The sequence below is a fragment of the Excalfactoria chinensis genome, chromosome 1 (assembly GCF_039878825.1).
Source record: "Excalfactoria chinensis isolate bCotChi1 chromosome 1, bCotChi1.hap2, whole genome shotgun sequence".
Classification (NCBI taxonomy): Eukaryota; Metazoa; Chordata; class Aves; order Galliformes; family Phasianidae; genus Excalfactoria; species Excalfactoria chinensis.
In genome coordinates this window covers 103,214,840-103,235,227 of record NC_092825.1, presented here as the reverse complement: position 1 = coordinate 103,235,227, position 20,388 = coordinate 103,214,840, and the positions used below count along the sequence as shown (strand labels likewise).

General features: G+C 43.5%; 1 protein-coding gene across 1 annotated transcript in view; it reads right to left on the bottom strand.

Annotated features, from left to right (window-relative positions):
* The window catches only part of BACE2 (beta-secretase 2), a 57,071-nt gene extending 37,211 nt beyond the window's left edge, over positions 1 to 19,860 (bottom strand). Inside the window, exon 1 of the mRNA XM_072360221.1 lies at positions 19,471 to 19,860. Coding sequence (XP_072216322.1) covers positions 19,471 to 19,782 — 312 coding nt within the window. The 5' untranslated portion in view covers positions 19,783 to 19,860. The remainder of the gene's footprint in view (positions 1 to 19,470) is intronic.
* Between the last annotated feature and the right edge of the window lie 528 nt (positions 19,861 to 20,388).

The window sequence follows — 20,388 nt, the reverse complement described above, 5'->3', positions numbered from 1 at the left end:
GCTTGCAAAATGCATCATGCATTCAGAAAGTGACTTCATTATCCTCGAGCAGGGATAAACCTTGCCTCTGTTCTGAACTACACTATATTCAGACTTACTCCCACAGGCTGCAAGATGCACAACTCATTTCTTTGAAACAGTTCTCTGTGGAGTTTAGCATCCACACTCTTCGCCAGGTGTGGAGTCCTATGGCTTGCATGCAACCTTGTTGCACTGCTGTTTCTGATGAGGTTCCCTGGGTAACCCACACTGAGACAGCCATCATCTTCATCCCAATAGAAGACTGGCCTGTGGAAAAATCCAGTATAAATTTTCAAGTTAATGGACCTGATTCCTTCAGGTCAAGCAATGCAGATTCTTCATAGAATCACAAAATGGTTTGGGTTGGAAGGGATCTTTAGGGTCACCTAGTTCCAACCCCCCTGCTATAGGCAGGGACACCTCCCTCTACACCAGGTTGCTCAAAGCCCCATCCAGCCTGGCCTTGAGTGCTTCCAGGGAGGGGGCATCCACAACCTCACTAGGCAACCTGTTCCACTGTCTCACCACCATCACAGTAAAGAATTTGTTCCTAATATCTAGTCTAAATCTACCCTCTTTCAGTTTAAAGCCATTTCCCCTTGTATTGTGACTACATGCCCAAATAAAAAGACCCTCCCCACCTTTCCTGTAGGTCTCCTTCAGATACTGGAAGGCTGCTATGAGGTACCCCCAGAGCATTCTCTTCCCATGGCTGAAGAGTCCCAGCTCTCCTAGCCTGTCCTCATAGGAGAGGTGCTCCAGCCCTATGATTACCCTTGTGACCCTCCCCTGGACCTGCTCCAACAGCACCATGTCCTCCTTGTTTTGGGAACTTCAGAACTGGATGCAGTACTCCAGGTGGGGTCTCACAAGAGCAGAGTAGAGGGGCAGAATCATCCCCCTCAACCTGCTGCTGGTCACACTTCTCTTGATGCAACCAAGGATATGGCTGGCCTCCTGGGCTGCAAGCACACGTTGCCAGCTCATGTGGAATCTTTCATCAACTGACATCCTCAAATCCTTCTCCTCAGCACTGCTCTCAAGCCATTCTCTGTCCAACCTGTATCTGTGCTTGGGGTTACCCTGACCCAGGTGCAGGATCCTGTACTTGGCCTTGTTGAAGTTCATGAGGTTGGCGTGGACCCACCTCTCAAGCCTGCCCAGGTCTCTCTGGACGGCATCCCATTCCTCTATTGTGTCAACCACACCACTCAGCTTGGAGTTGTCTGCAAACTTGCTGAGAGTGCATTCAACCCCACCGCCCATGTCACATACAAAGATGCTAAATATGACCAGTACCAGCACTGATACCCAAGAGACACCACTCATCACTTCTCACTACCTGGACAATGATCAGTGACTGCAACTCTCTGAGATCCAGCCAATTCCTTATCTAGTGAGTGATCTGCCCATCAGATCTGTTTTTCTCCAATTTGGTGGCAAGGATGTCATGTGGAACAGTGTCTAATGCTTTGCACAAGTCCAGGTAGATAATGTCAGTTGTTCTTTCTTTTCCCAATGATGCTATAACTCCATTACAAAATGCCACCAAGTTTGTCAGGCAGGACATGCCCTTGGTGAAGCCATGTTGGTTACCAACAGTTACGTCATCTCTGTTTTCCAGTGCCTTCACAAGGATCTTCTCCATGATTTTGCCAGACACAGAGGTGAGACTGATAGTAGTTCCTTGGATTTTATTTTATTTTTTCCTTCTTGAAAATGAGGGTTATGTTTCCCCTTTTCCAGTCAGTGGGAACTTCACCACACTGCCATGACATTTCAGATATGATGGATAGCAGCTTGGCAATTTCATCTGCTATTTCCCTCAGAACCCATGGATGGATCTCATTGGGTCCCATGGACATGTGCACCCTCAGGTTCTTTAGGTGATCTTAAACCTGATCTACACTTAAAGCAGGCAGATCTTCCTTCTCCGCGTTCCTAACTTTCTGCAGCTTGGATAGTGTAGCCAGAGCACCTGTTGGTGAAGAATGAGGCAAAAAAGTCATTGAGTACTTCTACTTTCTCTGTATCTCTCATGATCAGGTCTTCAGTTTTCTTCTGGAGAGGACCCATGTCTTTCCTGGCTTTCCTTTTATCACTGATAAACCTGTAGAATTTCTTCTCATTTCCCTTTACATCCCCAGCTAGATTTAATTCTGTCTGGGTTTTAGCTTTTCTGACCTAATTCCTGGCTGCTTAGACGACTTCTTTGTAGCTCTCCCAGGTAACCTGTTCCTGCTTCCTCTCCATATAAACTTTCTTTCTGCACTTAAGTACGTCTAAGAGCTCCTTGTTGATCCACAGAGGCCTCCTGATATTCTTGCCTGCCTTCATTTTTCTTGGAATGCACTGCTTCTGGGCTTGGAGGAGATAATCCTTGAATACTTATCAGCTTTCTTGGTCCCCTCTTTCCTCCAAGGCTTTATCCCATGTCATCCTTCCAAGAAGTTCCCCAAAGAGTTTGAAGTCTGCTCTTCTTAAGTCCAGAGTAGCAAACTGGCTGTGCACCCTCTTCAACACACTAAGGATCTTGAAATTTACCATCTTGTGGTCACTGCAGTCAAGGCTGCCTTTGAGCTTCACATTACTCACCAGTCCATCCTCATTGGTGAGGACAAGGCCCAGCATAGCACCTTTTCTCATGGGTTCCTGTACCACTTTGAAATTATTAGCAACACATTCTAGGAACCTTTTTGATTTCTGGTGCCTTGCTGTGTTATCCTTCCAACAGGTATTGGGGTGGAAGAAGTCTCCCATGAGGACCATATTTTGTGAATGTGAAGCTGCTCATATCTGTTTATAGAGGGCCTTATCCACTTAGTCTTCCTGCTCGGGAGGCCTGTAGCAGGACCCCAGTATGGTGTCCTTCTGCCAGAGGGGAGGAAGACACTACAGAGGGACCTGGACAGACTGGATCAATGGTCCCAGGCAAACTGCATGAGTTTCAATAGGGCCAAGTGTTGACTCCTGCATTTGGTCACAACAACCCCAGGCAACCCTACAGGCTTGGGGAGGAGTGGCTGGAAAGCTGCCTAATGAAAAGGGACCTTGGTGTACTGACGGACAGTTGGCTGAATATGAGCCAGCAGTGTACCCAGGTGGCCAAGAAGGCCAATGGCATCCTGGCTTATATCAGGAATGGTGAGCAGGACTAGGGAAGAAATCCTGCCCCTGTACTCAGCATTGGTCTTTTTCAATCTGAGCTATTCTATGATTCGATGATTCTATGAAGCCAGTAGATCAAATGAAGCTGGACCCATAAGACATTGCAATGAAAATTACAAATGATCATACCTTCCCTGTGATATCTACTTGACCCAAGGGCCCGTCTTTCTATCCTCCTCGCTCTCTTCCCCAGTAAAGAGTGAACATTACACACTACTAACATTCATACACCATTCATAATCTTGTCCTGCTGTGTTTTCATGATTTCTCCTACACATATGCTTAAAATAGGGCTTACAGTCCTACTCTGCTTGATGGAGTATGCCGCACAGCAAGCTATCACAGAGTAAAAACATTTTCTGTCCACATTTAGAGACTTCTAAATTGAAAGCATCTCATCATTGGCTCCTTGACCTGCCATCACATACCATGGTATACTGGCTTAGTAGAAATCTATCCCATCCAAAAACTCCTGAAACTGTAACATGTCCTAACTCCCTCTCTTTCTTCTTTTGTCCCACAACATACTAGGCCCTACAGAAAATAGTCTAGACAGTGCTTAAAAAAATGTGCAAGAAGTGCTATGCTACTTTGTTAGGGATTAGCAGCTAAAAATCATTTGGGTAACAGTTCTTCTTTTTTAAGCCGGTTAATAGATAGGAAAATTAGTTGCCAATTTAAATACTGCCTCATTTAACACAACGATTCCTAATTACATTATCAGCCCATCTGGCAAGAATTGCTTAGAGCCATCACACAAAACAGAAAACACTCTAGCAACTATATGCTGTGTTTGCCCACAGTTATTATGTGTAATTATTGGCATAGACTGTCAGTCAGCTTATTTCAGCAATTTGTTTTTACAAATTAATAATGTTACAATATGCAGTGGCTTTTTATGCACAGTTACTATATGCTGTTTTCGGTGTTATCCAGAATTAGCACTTACAGCCTACTTTCTAATAAATTCAGAAGACTAAGCTTTAATGCAGATTCTTCACCTCTTCCTTTTGAGACAAAGAAATAAAACCTAATTAAAACATGAGTCAGAGGAGTCTTTGGAAGCATGTCTAGATACAGGGCCTGCAAAGTTTCACATTAACTGAAAGCCTCAGTGATGAACCATTTCTGCTTATAGAATGATGTATATTTTACTGGACAGACAGGACTGAAGCAAAAACAGGGTGTATTTGTCAGTCTGTACAAAAGACTGGCACACTGCTGCAGTGGAGTTCATGGCTTATTAAGCAGTCCCTGGACTTGAGCACTCTATAGCACTTCACTGAATCACAAGACTGAGGCAGGAAATCTGGAGGTCACCTCATCCAACCCCTAATCAAGAAGGGTGTCATGGTTTTGTGCTGTCAATATTCTACATCATGACATCATGTGCGGTATGAACTGTTTTGGTGGTATAAGAAAGTGTAACAGAGGGTATGTGGAAGTGTAACAGAGGGTATGTGGAAGTGTAACAGAGGGTATGTGGAAGTGTAACAGAGGGTATGCGGAAGTGTGGAAGGTTCATGCTCCAGATCTGTGGAATGGCAGCATCCCGAGTACTCAGCCCTGGAGGAAACTACATATCCCAGGGGACAACGCGGCCAGAGATGAATCACCAGAGGAGGAGGACACACATATAATCTCGCTCCCAGGCTGGAACGTCCCTCTTTTCGCCCTGTCTATCGCTTTGGAGCGCTCCATCCCTGCCGTCTCGCTCTATCCGCAACGTTCCAGCCTGTCGCCTAGAGATTGCAGTAGGCCCCCGGTTCTCCGGGACTCTTTCTCTCTCTTTCTTTTTCTCTGCCTTGTTTGATATAGTAGTTGTAGTTATATTGTATCATATTGTGTCTCGTATTTAGTAAAATAATTTCTTTCCTTAGATTGCTGCCGTTGTTTTTGTTCATTTCTCCCCTTCTAGGGGCAGCAGCCTCTATCACGGATAAATCTAGATAACCCGATTACAAAGGGCCAACTAAAGCAGATTGTTCATGTCCAAGTCCAGACAGGCTTTGAATATCTCTAAGGAGACTCTAGAGCCTATCAGGTCAACCTGTGCCAGTGCTCCACCATCCACACAGTGAGGAAGTGCTTCCTGGCAGTCAGATTGAACCTCCCGTGTCCTAGTTTGTGCCCATTCCCTGCTGTGCTAGCTCTCTTTGCACCCACCTTTCAGGTATTTATACACATTGATGAGACCTCCCTGAGTCTCCTCACCTCCAGGCTGAGCAGCGCCAAGTCTCAGCTTCTCCTCACAGGAGAGGTTCTCCAGTCCCTTCATCATCTTGCTGGCATTCTGTTGGGCCCTTTCCAATATGTCCATGCCTCTCTTGTACTCCTGAACCCAGTACTGGACCCAGCACTCCAGGTGTGGCCTCAACAGTGCTGAGCAGAGAAATACAGACATTTACCCAGCTGTTTGACTGACTGTTGCATACCACTAATGACACTGGAGAAATTCCCTACCAAACTCCATGGCTTGAACCTTATCACACTTCACCTTTATGGAGAATGAGGAAGTGGGAAGCTCACACATCATGTTGGATCCAGGAGGAGAATTTCCAAGTGCTGCTTTGAGGAAAGCCACCTCACAGGAGCCAACAGACAAATTCTTTGCAACTTTTCCTCTAGAAAGGTTTAACTGAGCAGCTGAGATAGGAGAGGTGGTGCAAGAAATCAAAATGGAAAAGCGATAAATGATTTTCTAATCAAGTTTGTTAAGCAGGTGGTGCCCATATTTTGCTGCAACGTCATGCTTATGGACACAAGAGGAGGTGAACTATTGCAGCATGAAAAGGTGGCCAAACCAGACAGTCAAGCATATTACTAAAGATAATTCTTGCTGTGGTGAGAGCAGAATTCTGTCAGAGAAAGTGTAGTATATTTGTAGGTTATGGAGAAAGCTGGAGAACAAATGGTAAATTGAGGCTCTTCAGAGCTTCCGTAGATCAATTTTTAACAGATCAAAGTCCACCAGAACTTGTTCAGCATTTCCCCCATCACATGCCCAAATGGTGTCAGGACCTGAGATGTGATCCCATATTTATGTAACCTTTATTTTAACTCTACCACCACCTGCCTTCTAAGACTCTCTTCTCTCACTGGCCCCCATCACACCTGCATTAGACTAACAGAAAACAGAGGCTCCTGCCCCAAATCTTTCATGATCTGAACTGCTGGACTGGGGAAAAAAACTTCTTTTTTTCTCCTTGGAAATGTAATAATTTATTTCTTTGCCAGAAGATGAAAAGTACTATCAGGATTAGCCAATCTTTCCCTGTTTAAGAGAGCTGTGTGCTTCTGTAGTTGAGATTTGTATTAAAAATACAAATGCTACAGATGACTGATTACTCTGAAGTATAAACTTGCTAAACTAAATTGTGACTTGAAATATGAACATCTGACTCTGGGACTGATGAATAGTCATTCTGAAGAGAAATATTACAGGAAGTGTTTTATATATATTATCATTTTGACAATAAGGGAAGGCTATTATGGTTTAAAGACAAAAATAAATAAATAAAATAGTCAATCAATCCTGGTAACAGAGGAAAATATCTATTCTTCATTTCTGCGCCCTCCTTTCCACCATTTCCTTCAGTTTCCTAAACATTAACATTCTTCCTGCGCACGCTGTCTCATGTGGTATCTTATTTTTCAAGCTGGAATTTATTTGTTGTGTCTAGATTCATCATACAACACATCCATCCTATTCATGTTGTATGAACATGCTTTGCTGTTGAACGTGAGCAATTACTTGTTTATCTTAGTGCAGTGTGAATCGTAGCAATTTTGTCTCGCTGCCTTTTCAGAAAAGACTGACCTTTTTTCCCCTCTTTTCTTCCAGATAGAAGTTCCTCTCCTGTATCACTGACTTGGACACCGAATAGCTGACAAAAATGTGTACGAAACAACTCCCTCATTCATCAGAACAGCCATACCTCAACTGAAGTCATGCCTTGTTCTAGATATTGTGCTTTAAGGAAAATCTGGACAACTCAGAAGAAGTTCATTAACAACAATCATCTACAGGTCTAGGAATACCTGTAAATGAACACTGGAAGGCTTGAATTGTGCAAGACTGTGGAAAACTGTGATTGCCTCTTAACAGAATGTAAGCTTATTCTTTCTTCTCCAGCCTTTCCCACTGCAGGCAGCAATGCATGAACTTTTACCCCCAATATGAAGTAGACAATTAATTGTTACTAAGAACAGCCCGATGTGCTTACATATTTCAGTGAGGAAAATGTATATATTTTCTACATTTATACTAAGGATGTTTGTGAATTCAAAAATTAAGACTTGCTTAAATAAGTGTAAGATTAAAAAAAAAAAAAACAACAACCCAAACAACACAACAAAACACAAACACATCCTGAAATGAAAGAATGAAAGCAGAAAACATGAGGCATTTATATGTTAAGTATGCACAAAGCCCACATTAGACCAAAAGCAAGTTTCCACCTGTAAGTAGGTGTACAGGAATTAAATTCATCAATTTTCCACTAATTACAGTACAGCACTGAGAGAAAAGAGAGAGTGTAGGCTGAATACCACTGAGACTAACACTCCTGTCTTACTGCAAGGCTCACCAGGAATTCCAGTGCCCACTTAGCCCTGGTTTAGAGAGATGAGCATCCGAGCTTTGTGTCACATCTGCATGAGTGAGCATTTCATCCAAAGCTCACTCCTTCCTCAGTGAACACAGAGTCAAGGTGTTAGAGAGACAGCTATAAATTAAATAATCAGATAGCTAACAAGAAACAGAAGAAATGCCTGAAGACTGTTTCAACCATCAGCCCAAGTCTTGGAGGTAGGCTCATGGATGCCATGACAGATTTCACAGTCACCTTCTGAACCTGGTCCTCATTCCTTCTTTGAAACCACCAAGTGTAGTCACAGTAGGGCAGACTTGCTGGGCAGGATTCTGAGCTCTGTAGAGCAATGGCTATCTATATGATATAGCTATGAGTTCATGGGCCTGTATGTGCCAAACAAAGACCTGGAGAAAGGAAAGAGCTTATGGCTCTTTAGTAAACAGGAGGACAGTAGAGATGTGGGAAGGACCGCACAGCTGTTTCAAAATATAAGAACACCCGCCAGCAATAAATGGTTTCACTATCCCCAGCCAGCTCCTTCTTAGCATCTACGCACTAATACCCATGTGCTTAACCACACTTCATTCCTGAAGTAAAGAAAAACACTGTCGAATTGTTTCAGTTGACCTGAAGCTAAACTTTCCCTGTAAAACAAATACCTCACTGAAAAAAAAACAAAAAGCACCAACAAAAAAGCACCCACCTCGAGTGTCTTAGGTTAGACATCTGCTATGTCTTTTCTATTGACCAGTATTTCTTAGAGCACGATACTTCTAAAAAAAACAGTTCTGTGTCAAACATTTCAGAGGGTTTTTTGTTTTGTTTTGTTTCAGAAAAAAAGAAAAAGGAGAAAAAGGCTCGTCATGCTAATATATCACTTTTCAGAATATGAAGAAGGGGTTTTTGCTTTGCATTTTTTTTTTTTTTAAGGAAATGAAATCAGTAAGCCTACGTTAATGTATTATATGCAGTGAATTATTATAGCTAGAAGCTGCGTGCAGTTTAGAATTTCAATTTTCCTAGGCTTTCTGCTCTACAAAATTAGCTCCCAATTTATTTTGTCAGTCCATCCTTTTCTTTACTTCTATTGTTCATTAGAATCAGAGAAACTGCTGTCTGAAAAAAGAAACTGCATTTGTATTTCCTTTTTTCTGCCTGCCTTCAGAAGCCCCATACTCTAAAGAAACCCACCTCCCACTGCAGTATCTGCAAGATTGAAAGTTTTACACATTTACGCAGATCCAAGCTATACCAAATAAACTCAAGGCCTGCCCCAGCTAATCTGACCTTCCTCATGCTGCACATACAAGCTTCTATACCATGAGTCACTGTCCATGTTTACTGTGCAGGTGGAAATAATATAACAAATCAAAGGTCACATTTCAAACTTCAACACACCTTATGAAATCCATTCCTAACACTCTTGAGCGTAGACTAGGAGGTATCTCTAGCCTCACAAATATTGCTTTATTTTAAGTCTTCCTTTTGTCAAAGACATGATCTTTCAGGAGCAGGCAGAGCCAGCAGCAGCCTAACAGGAGAGCCTCTGTCTCACTCCTGTACTTCTACATCTGCAGGATAGTAGTGAGAAAAATCCATCTTTTAAGAATGCTGCATGTTCAACCTGATCTCAAAAGCCCTTTTCCCCCTCCTCCCCCTGTCAGCTCACTCTGTAGCTACACGACTCTCTTCAGGTTTTTTTCTTCTCTCTGTCAAGATGTTAGTTTTGGAGACGGGTGTTTGTTAGTAAAGGTTTTTCAAAGCCTGAAGAGCTGCACGAGGAAAGGTGAAGGAAGGACAAGCCAGACACATCAGACTGAGCTGTTCTCCCTGAGCAGGCTGTCCTCACTCAGGTGCTGTACCCGCACGGTATAGCTGCTCACTGTAATGTTCTTCCAGCTGTACCTAAGGACTCCTACAGAAAGGTTTCATTCATATTTTTTTCTGTGCTTTTCATAGAGCAGGACACTGAATGCCTATACGGTATATTCCACCCATTCCCCTAAAACAATGTAACAAAATCAAAGCAGAGAAGCCTTGTTTTTCTTAAGATAATCTTCATCTGTACACCACAACAGTGAAGTATATCTTATCAAAACACTAAAACCAATGGACAGGACTACATGAGAGTGCCCACCTCACTGCTCTTAATAACTGTGAAAGTAGCCCCTGCCTTCTGGAGGCCAGAAAACCATGGGCTAGCCCAGGGTCACTCACTAGCATTCCTGAATTAGCCAGGACTGTGGGACGCAGGGAGGTCCATACATTAGCACCCTCCTGGAAGCACCCACTATGCAGCTCTCTGTATTTCAAGTCATGACCTACGCTATAAAAATGTCACAACTTGTTCCTCAGGATGAGACTTCCAGCACTGCTTGATTTCATTCAGCCTACAAAAACTTCCACAGTATGGCCATACAGGAATGTTTCCACCTGGAGAGATAATCACCATCACCTAATTCTACACAGCCACTGGGTTGTTGCTATACAAATGACAAGGCACAGAACTGGATCAGCTGCTGCAATCAAGAGGAAGAGAGAGAAGACATCACACCGGGTCCAGCTATGTCAAACACAAGGACTGCAATTTAGCTATTGAAACTGCATTCACCACTACAAAAACTGTGCCACATATCTGGAAAGAGATGCTGGGTCAAACTGCTGCCCACTGCTCTGTGCTGCCTTGATCAGCCATGGGAATGTATGCAGGTGGCCTGGGGAATGTACACAGGTAGCCCCAGGTCTCTGAGCACAAACAAGGTGACGCAACTCCATTGTTTTTACTACCCTAGTAATTATTACAGGAAATGCAACTGACGATAGTCTTCTGCTCCCCATTCCACCTGACCTATTTAGGGTATTACCATGAGCAGAATTTGATTGCTATCATGGGTATTTACTGGAATTATACAGTGGAGTTCAAAGGCAGACAGAAAAAGCAGCTTTCCAACTCATAAAACTACTATGGAAGGACTATTTGATTGAAAAGAAAAACAAAAAGCCATGTCACAATAAAGTTTGATTTATTAAAAATAACTATGATATTTTTATTCACATTTGTTCTAACACTGTAACTTAAAAATTCAGAAGGGCAATTTAAAAAGCAGACTTGATTTTCAAGCGAAGTAAGACATGATTTTTTATTTTGGAAAAAAAATAAATAAATTAAAAAGCAGCAGTATTACTCCCCTTGCTCCTGGACTCATTTATTTCTTTCTCTCCTTCTCAAACATGCACACTTTACTCTCTTTACCCTGGCTAATTCTGTGGAGGCAGCAGCTCTGGGAAATGAACTAGCTTTGCCTGTGGCTCATACATCGTTACAATTGTTAACTAAGTTCTACTATAAAAATCTTTATTACACAGGAGAACACAGAGGCATGCAGGAACACAGCTTTATTTTCAGATACCAGGCTGAGTTTTTAGGGCAGAAAGTCAAAATACTTCTTATTCTCTCAGGCTTACAAAGGCTGCTTCACATAGAGAGGTTCCTGCTACCCTTTCCTCCAAATATCAACCTGTATGCAGGAGTAAACTATCCTATGCTTCAGCCAGGAGCAAATATCCATTGTGTGATGACAGTATCTCAGGACCCACACTTGCCCAGGGTTTCTAAACTTCATGTCCTGCTTGGAATGTCTCTCCTAAAGCTTTGCAGCATGCAGTCACTCTGCTGCCCGTGCTGAGAGCACTAGAAGTCTTGACTATCAGAAATGGAAAACACTGTAGGGCACACATGCTGTGAACAAAGTTCCTAATTCCAAATAAAAATGTAGATAGCATTATTGGTATTTGGTCATTTGCCAACAAAAGGCTAATTTAAACCATAAACAGAGTACCAACGAAAGTTAACTTTAGCTGAAATATGTAACATACTCCAGCATCTATAACTACGGCTGCTGAGAAATTTTCTGATTTTGTTTTCCATGCATTATTTATTCCAGCAGTCCAAATGCAAAAATGTGGCACTCTGGATCGTGTGAAATGTTTGTGTTATTCCCTGAAGGACTTTGCATCTGCGAAGTAATGAGAAGATTATTCTGTGACAGATAAACTGAAGCAGTGTGACTGCATCAGATGTTACCTTGCTACAGCATTTCTCAGACTTTTTCAAAGTGTGGCCACCTTTGGACTCCTCTGTCACATCTGCAGCCTGAGAGTGTGGGAGAAGAAAAATGAAGGAAATAATAAATAAAAAAATCTCTTTAGGCACAGGAAAATATCAGCAGGACTGACATGTCCCAGCTCCCTCTCACCTGTGGCAGACACCTAGCAGACAGCATCTGAAGGAAAACACAGGGCTTTCCGTACCGTGCTCAAGCAACTTGGTAACACTGCACTAAATAACTTCCAAGAGCGTACAGTGTTCCCTGTCTTGAAAAGACACTACAACTACCAATTTTTTTTACGTTGCAAATACTGACAAGAGTTCTGCATGAACAGGCTGATAATTGTTGATTTTTGCAAGTTATGATTCTAATTAAGCAGAAAAAAAGAAATAAATGAGAGGAATAAAAACCTCCCCCTCAAGATTTCACAGTCGAAGTTGCAATTTAGAAAAACAAATCTGCAGTTGAACTGTGCATTTTCTTTCCTAATATCACATAAAATGACTTCTTTTCAGGGAACAGAGGGAGACAGGTACCATTCTTCCATATGACTGCTTTTTAGGTAACCCTTTCATTTCCTTAAAAGCTCCACATGGCTGATCTTTTAGCATGAATTAGGAAGCAAAGTGACGTATGGTGTGTCAGCAAAAGGAGAAAGAAGAGCCTAGGTGGGGAGAAAACCCCCACACCTGGCCTTGCTGCAGTGCTGAAGGTAGGCCTGAAGGTAGGCTTCACTGCACAGCAGACCCTGAGGCACTGCCTGCAGGCTGCTCACAAAGCAGATCCACAAACAAATATCAGAAGGAATTACCTGAGAGAGAGCCGCCCAAATGGCCTGATTACTTTTTCCCTGTCAAATGGCAGGAGTTGGCCTTTCATGAAGGAAGGTTTATGTTCCGGCCCTCAAGTGAAAAGGTTACTCTTGGCTCCTGAGTTGGCTTTCTTCTTCCAAAAAGAGAATCCTAATGGGAAAAAGCAGTGCTGGCAAAGCAGTTATAGATCCCTAGAAACCAATTGGTCTCTTTAAATAGGAGCTTCCCAAGCGTTACTGCAGCATTAATAACTTTACTCTTTAAATTAAAACTGGACTATCGGTGACTTTGAGACGCTTTCCCTGAACACATGCAGCCTAACTTAACAGCAGTTCTTTGCGAGTAAGTAGGTGCAAAAATAAACCAAACATAAAGCTAAATAAAACCAACTAATTTTAGCACACACAAGCTGAGCAAAGACGACAAAAATCTACAAGTAATTTACTTTTCGCGATTTAAAATTACTAGTAAGCAGTAACAGGATTGTAAAGTGCAATTACTGTCTTAACAGTTTCTCTTCAAGAGCCTCTTAATTATGACACAATAATTGTATTCCATGAATTCTAATTTTCACTTGTTTTAAGATTTTTTCCAGCTCAATTATTTTCCTCAGATTCCCTCTCCACCGAATTCCACAGGCTTTACCTATTTGAGGAGGTCTCTTATACATCAGTCCCACAACACTCCTCATAAAGTAGTAGTGAGAGGTCCACCTGGCCAGATTTTCCTCTCATGAGTGCCTTTGATGTAGACATACACAGGAAAAAAAAAAAGGAGACCGATATTCGACTAACATGTAATTTTAAAACTAGAGGTTTCATGTGCAAAATACTGCAAATAAAATCGATTTTTAGTTCTGGGGTTATTTAAGTGCTTTGAAGGATGCTGAGCTAACTGCTACAGATTCAGATTTAAAATTCTTTATTTTTTACAGCAGCCTGGTGTCTGTACAATATGCATACCATGTGCTTCACAAGCTCACATTTACACAGCAAAATGAAGCTAAAAAGTAGTAGGATGTATGACAGATCCATCAGCAGTAGGGAAAAAAAAACAACCTTTTTCTCAGACAGCTCAATACTGCCTCTTTCACTTTGGGGACCTGATTTCAAGTCCTAATCTGAGCATAAATTTGAGCAACACGTTCCTTCGCTTATTAACATAAATTCTGATCAATTCTATATTTTACAACAAGTTAGAAAGGAGAGAGAAGTATGTTTGATTCAGACTGGAGACACATATATGCAGGCTACGTAACTACCTCAATTTCCTTTTTCAGATGTACTTATACTTGACAACGACCACGTAACATTTTGGGTCGCTACTACAATAACTGAGACATTTTCTAAGACAATAAAACACAGACACCAAACACAGCGCTTAACATGTTCACAAAGTCATGAGTGTCCTTCAAAAAATTAAAGATCACTGCAAAATACAGTCATTTTTAAATTGATCTTGCCAGATACTATCCCTAGAGCTCAGGGACCTCTGCTTGAAGCTTAAAAAAATAAATAAAAATTCCTCCCTTAATAATCCCAAATTCCACATAGGTTTTCTTTTATTCACTGACTTTTTTTCTTTTTCTTTTTTTTTTTTTTTTTTTCTTGGTATCAGTTCTGCTCCAAATCCCAACTGATTCAGTCCTTCATAATAGGTAGCATTGTTATTTGCACAGCCTCTACTTTATTCTTTCTAAATTTAACCGATGCTGATGCTTTTGCCTTGGTAGGGGATGAAATGCTTGGAGCAATAAAGAGCATGAACCTGCCACCTCCTGCCACGTCACTGATCTTCACAGCCACCCTTCTGCCATAACTCACCAGGAACAGCAGCTGTGTTTGCTATGACCAGGGATGCAGGATATCGTATTCTAGCAGTGCTCTGAAGTAGAATGCCTTTCAGGGAAGTGTCCTGAAAGAAGTGGGTGGGGGCTCTAATCTAACCTATTTGTGTTGGCACGTAGAATCGTTTAATTGGAAGGGACCTTTAAAGGCCATCTGGTCTAACTCCCCTGCAATGAACAGGGACACCTCCAGCAACATCAGGTTGTTCAGAGCCCAATCCAGCCTGACCTTGAATGTCTCCAGGGATGTGGCATCCACCACCTCTCTGGGCAACTTCTACCAGTGCTTCATTAGTCTTACTGAAAAAAAAAACCAACAACAAACTTTCCTTATATCCAGTCTAAATCTCTCCTTTTTTAGTTTAAAACCATTTTCCCTTGTCCTGCCACAGCACACCTTGCTAAGGATTCTGTCCTTGAAGACATTCTGAGGAACTAGCCTCTTCCATTCAGTGACACTGTACACAATCCATGATGAACCTCTCAAGAGGCACTAAGAAAAAGCTTTGCTACAAAGTACTACCTGTGCTATATTCTACTAAGGACACATTGTAATTAACTCATTATTTGGGCCACTGGCTCCGCGGACTGTTTCCACGAAGTACATCTGCAAGGGCTCATTTTGTATGAAGGAGGTGCTGGAATACAGTTTTGTAAAGGAAGGGACAGTTTTGTCAGCTCAAATCTGGTATTCTTGTTTACTTTGGTTTTGGCCACAAAAACACTCCAGCATATTACATCACAGTCCTGTCTCTTAAAATGTTAAGATCTTCATCTTTTTTATTTTGCTGATACTCAACAACAACCAAAAAAGTCCACCCAACTTGCCACATAACAGTAATCTGCATCTCCACAGTACTTCCAGCAGAGGGATCTGAAAGAATTTTACGCTGTCACCTTAAGATACTCAGCATGTCACAGCACTGATTTTCATTCCATTTTTCACCTTCCATAAAAAGCTCAAAAATATATTTTCGAGATCCACATAACTATTACAGAATAAAAGAAGGGGAAACAAATGAGAGAACTTGAGCTGGAGTTTGCCTTCTGGTACTTGAACTTGGTAGGATCGTATTTTCAACGTTACTCCTTGCACCTCAAAGGAAGGTGAACTCCCTTTATTTAAGCAAAATGAAGAAAACAAAGCTTAGCTTCTAGGGGAACGACGCAGCTGCAGAAATCAGGCACTTATCACCTAAATAGCAAGACTATTGAGGTGTTGAAATTGCAGGAACAGCTGAATCTTTCCTCACAGCATTCATTCCTTATAAATCTCATGAAATGAAAGCTATCAACAATTAAGGAGGAATGGCTGCGTGTTTAGAAATTGTTAATGTGTGCGTCCATCACCTTCAAAACTTCAAGGTGTAAATTATAAAAGCCTGTGACACACTTGAGATATTTAATACATTTCTTCTTCTTAATAACTGGAATAAATTGAACGAAACACAACCTCCCACTGATTATGTGGAAATTGGAGTTTGTGTTTTGCAGCAAAGACCACTGGACCCAACACTTATGTTAACCTGCAAAGTTTGGAGGGAGTTGATAGGAGAGGTTTCTGCTCACCCCCTGCACAGAACAAACTGCTACTAGGAGGAAGAGTAAACAAAGCCTCTCCATGCATAGAATGAGAAGTTTAAATTTCAGAAGGGGTTTGCATAGTCAGAGCACAAATCAGATCCTATCATGATTTCAATACCCACTAATCAAACCATAGCTACAGGACTCTAAGCTCTCAAGAGGCGTATGCCAAGCCTCCCTTTGCAACAAAGCTGAAGGTGTAATATTTATATGATCTCAACAAAAGCACAATTGGGAAACACAGCAAGACTGACAGGACTGCCACTACTTCTTATAATAAAGACTAACATAACAGGCAAGATGAGGCGACAGTACTTTCTTTGCTAAGATTTAATGTGGTCCAGATGGACTTCAAGAAAGCTGTGAAAAACATGGGGTGCTTTCAGACTTTGACTGTTTCATTGGTCAAAGGCTTCTAAGAGAAGCAAAATTAATATCAACGGAACTATAAAGAAGATAGTGAACAAACGCCTGAATGATCTTCGATTTAGTTCTGCACAGTGCTTATAATCTCAGGGCAGGCAAAATAAAAAAAGACAGAGCAAAGAAATTCCATCAGATTATTTAAAGAAATAAAAAGTAAGAGCAGTGTACACAATTCATATTGGACTCTTGCCTCTTCATATTTAAATCTAGCAATGGAAAAAGTGCACCTATACAGGCAGGTGTAAAGCATGTAAGCCATCAGAAGTAGGAGACTATACACTCGTGATGCAAGACAGAAATATATCACACTCTTCAATGCAAAACAATACCTTTTTTTTTTAGTTTTTCAGCTTTTACATAATCCCATAGCAGAGATGTATGTGTATTAATGAGAATTAATGAGGGTAATGACAGCTAATGCTGATCTGGTAGCCAATCTGGAGATCTGCTAGGATCAGGATATTGTATAGTAAAACTGGAAATGGTCAGAAATACTTTCGCTGCAAATACTTTGCAAAATCAGACTGACTACACTCAAATTTTCTCTCTTGGAAAAAAAAAAAAAAAAAAAAAAAAAAGCAAAATTGACTTCACACAACTGCTCTATTTTTATATTGGCAGTACAAGTATTTCAGAACTGCCATTGTGAGGCTCAGTTCTGTACTGTTTATCTGCTGTATGACAAATCAGACTTGGAATGAAAGCCAAATTGTGTGCCTTAAATGACCTGAAAAGATAAGTTCTTTCATAGCAGTTTCCTTCCAGGAACTGAAATCAGAAAAGAAAAAATTCTACAAATGCAATTAAGAAGTAATACAAGTTCAGGAGTGTTAAAGTCTCCTGTGAAACTAATGTTTACCCCCATACTGGCACAGCAGGCTTTCAATGCTAAATGCAAAGTTACCAGGAACCAGCAGCCTTGTAACTACAACATTAAACCTTGTGCCTTTTTTCACAGCCTGCCATTTGGTCTTGGTCTGCTCCTGCCTTGTTCGCATTCCCCCACTCCTTGCTGAGATGCTATGCAGAGCAGCAGCCTTACTCCCTGGTCTTTCTGCTCATTTCTCCACAGCTTTTCCTCACTGGCAGGATTCTTCTTCATCCATGGCAAAGCATTGGAGCAGCGGTGCCATGTGTCTTGGCTCAGAAGTGAAATGAACAAGGAAGGGAATTGGCTTTGGGGAAGTCCCATGTCAGGGGGTCATAGAAAAGAGGTGTTCGAGGTATACATTCTAGCTTGCAATGGGTAACAAAGTCAGGTTGGGAGGAACCTTTAAATTAACCTGAGACATCTCTCCTTTCCTACCCAATCACGTTCCCCCATGACTCCAGCAGCTGCCTGCCCATGGAGTTTGTTGTGATCCCAGCACTTGGCAGTACCAAGACACTTGCTTTCAGTGCCAGCACAGTGAGAGATGCAAGTGAAAGTGTCCTGCAGCAGCTCAGTGGCTTGTTGTAGAGCAGAAAAGCAACAAGCACATTCATGGTCTTTAAGTCTTCCAGTTGCAGGCAGGGAATAAGATAACAAATTCCTATCCAAAGCAGCAAATAAATTTTAACCGCACTCTGCTCCATCACAACATGCTGGGGTCTAACGTTCTGAAAGCGCATATATAACGTCACAGCAACCATGGTGGGCCCGCTCGCATGAATAAAACTTATTATGTGCTAGCCACCAGGAGCGATCCTTTAAATAATTAACCTTGGAAGAACTCAGAACTTGGTTCAAAATGATGAAAGCTTTGTGACTGGACTCAGAGTGTTCTATTTTTTTTTTTCAGGTAGAAAATCAGCACGGCACGTTTGCATGGCGTGCAATGCAAGTAATACTTGGCTATTAGTGTAAGTGAAGTCTCCAGGCATACACTGAAGGGCAGACCTCAGGTTACATTATCTAGAGCCTGTCACATTTCTCCTTTTCCATTTCTTTTGCTTTCAAAATCCCCCTAGACATGCAAGATGACATCCTTTGCATTCACCCTTTCTGCCTAAAATTATTTTTTAATTTAAGACACACAGAATTGGATTATTAGCCCAATTCAACCTGATATCTTGATGCTGGCAGAAACCAATATTGAATGTCCCTCTGAGGAATGAAGACCATGCGATGCCACTCTCAGATCTCCTCAGACACAGCCTACAGTGTGGAGGAGAGATTATTTCTGCCCTCTGTGACTACCAGGCCACACCTGGGTACTTCAGACCTGGTTAGCTCCTTCTTAACCCCATTTATTGATCGTAAAACAAGACGCTTGTTCCTAAATATTGAGCTCACCATCAAACACTTCAATTACAGCAACAGTGATCAGTCCTGTTACATCCAGGTGTAAAAAAAAATAAATCCCACAGAAACCCCCAAAAACGTGACAGCTGCACCTCCCCTGCAAGCTGGGTGTTCTGGCATTCCCTGCTTCATGGCTACAGAGAACAGGGATTTTTGTGTACACGGAGAATGCCAGAGCTTGGCTTCAAAGAGCAAACTCCAGCTTGGGGAGGAGGGGGTTGGAACAGGGGAGGGTGGAAGCCCCGCGAGCTGCCAGGAAACGGCCCCACTCAGCTGACAGTCATCCTCCAGCCCCGCCGCAGCCCGGCCGTCCCGTGACGCGGCCGCGAGAAAACTTCGGGCGCTCTGGGGCGGGGAGGGAAGGCACGTGGAAACTTTGGGCTCCCTCTGATCCCCACGCACCGCGGGGGGCTCTTCTGAAGCGGTCGTTGGGCGCAGTTCAGCGGGGCATTCTGAGCGGACCCCCCCCCCCCCCCCCGTTCTCAGACGCAAAGTTGCGCCGTGCCCGGCATCGGGACAAAGTTGCGTTGAAGCGAGCGCGGTGGAGCCCGGCTACCGAGATGCTTGCTTTCCCCAGGTTCTCCCCCACATCGCTCCCCGCTGCCCCCCCCCGCCTCTCTCCTACCGCCTGCGGCGGGGTCCCGATCAGCATCTCCAGGTAGTATCCTCTGCCGGAGTCCCCCTGCAGATTCTCCACCATGGCCAAAAAGTTGAGGCTGCCCGCGGGGTCGGAGGCCAAGGCCAAGCCGCCCGCCTCGTCCTGGGCATCCCGCTGCTCTCCTCCGGCGCTCCCCGGTCTCAGCGGCAGCGGGGCGGGCGGCGAGGCGCGGGGAGAAGCGGGCTGGGACACGCGGAGCGGCAGCGAGAAGAAGGCCCGGCTGAGCCCCGCAGCGCCGGCCAGCAGCAGCAAGAGGCTGGGGGCCGCCGGAGCGGCCATCCCGGCGGCGCGTCCCGGCTGCGGCGGCTCGGAAAGGAGGCAGCGGCCGCCTGGCTGCCGGGCTGGAGGAGGAGGAGGAAGGCGGGAGCGGTTTCCCCACGCCCCGGCTCCATCTCCCCCCTCCCCCCGCGCCGAGCTCCTCCTCGTTCCCTCCTCACGGCCCCGACGCCCGCGCCCGGTCGGACAAGTTGCGTTTCTCCCCACGGCGGTGGAGAAAGTTGTCTCGGCGCGGTCCGACCGGTGGGGCGGAAACTTTACGAGAGCCCCGAGGGGACGACAGCGGGGGCGATAGGATCGGCCTCGCCATCACCCCGGACCACGCCGTCGCCATCTCTCTGTGGCCGTGTGTCCTTCTGGCCGTGTGTGCGGAAATTCATCTGCTGCATTAACAGAGCGTAGTCATAAGAGCGGGGCATGACTGGTGTCCACTTATTAAAGAGGCTGTGAGGCTCTAAATGTCTTCATCATGCACGGAATTAATAACAGCAGTCGAGTATGGCCTTTCAGAGGATGGGAACACTTAGGATGAAATTAGCCTCTGCATCTCTGGAGTAATGGCAGTACGAGGCTGGGTGCTGCAGAAGCCTTTAGATGTGGCGTTAGGCC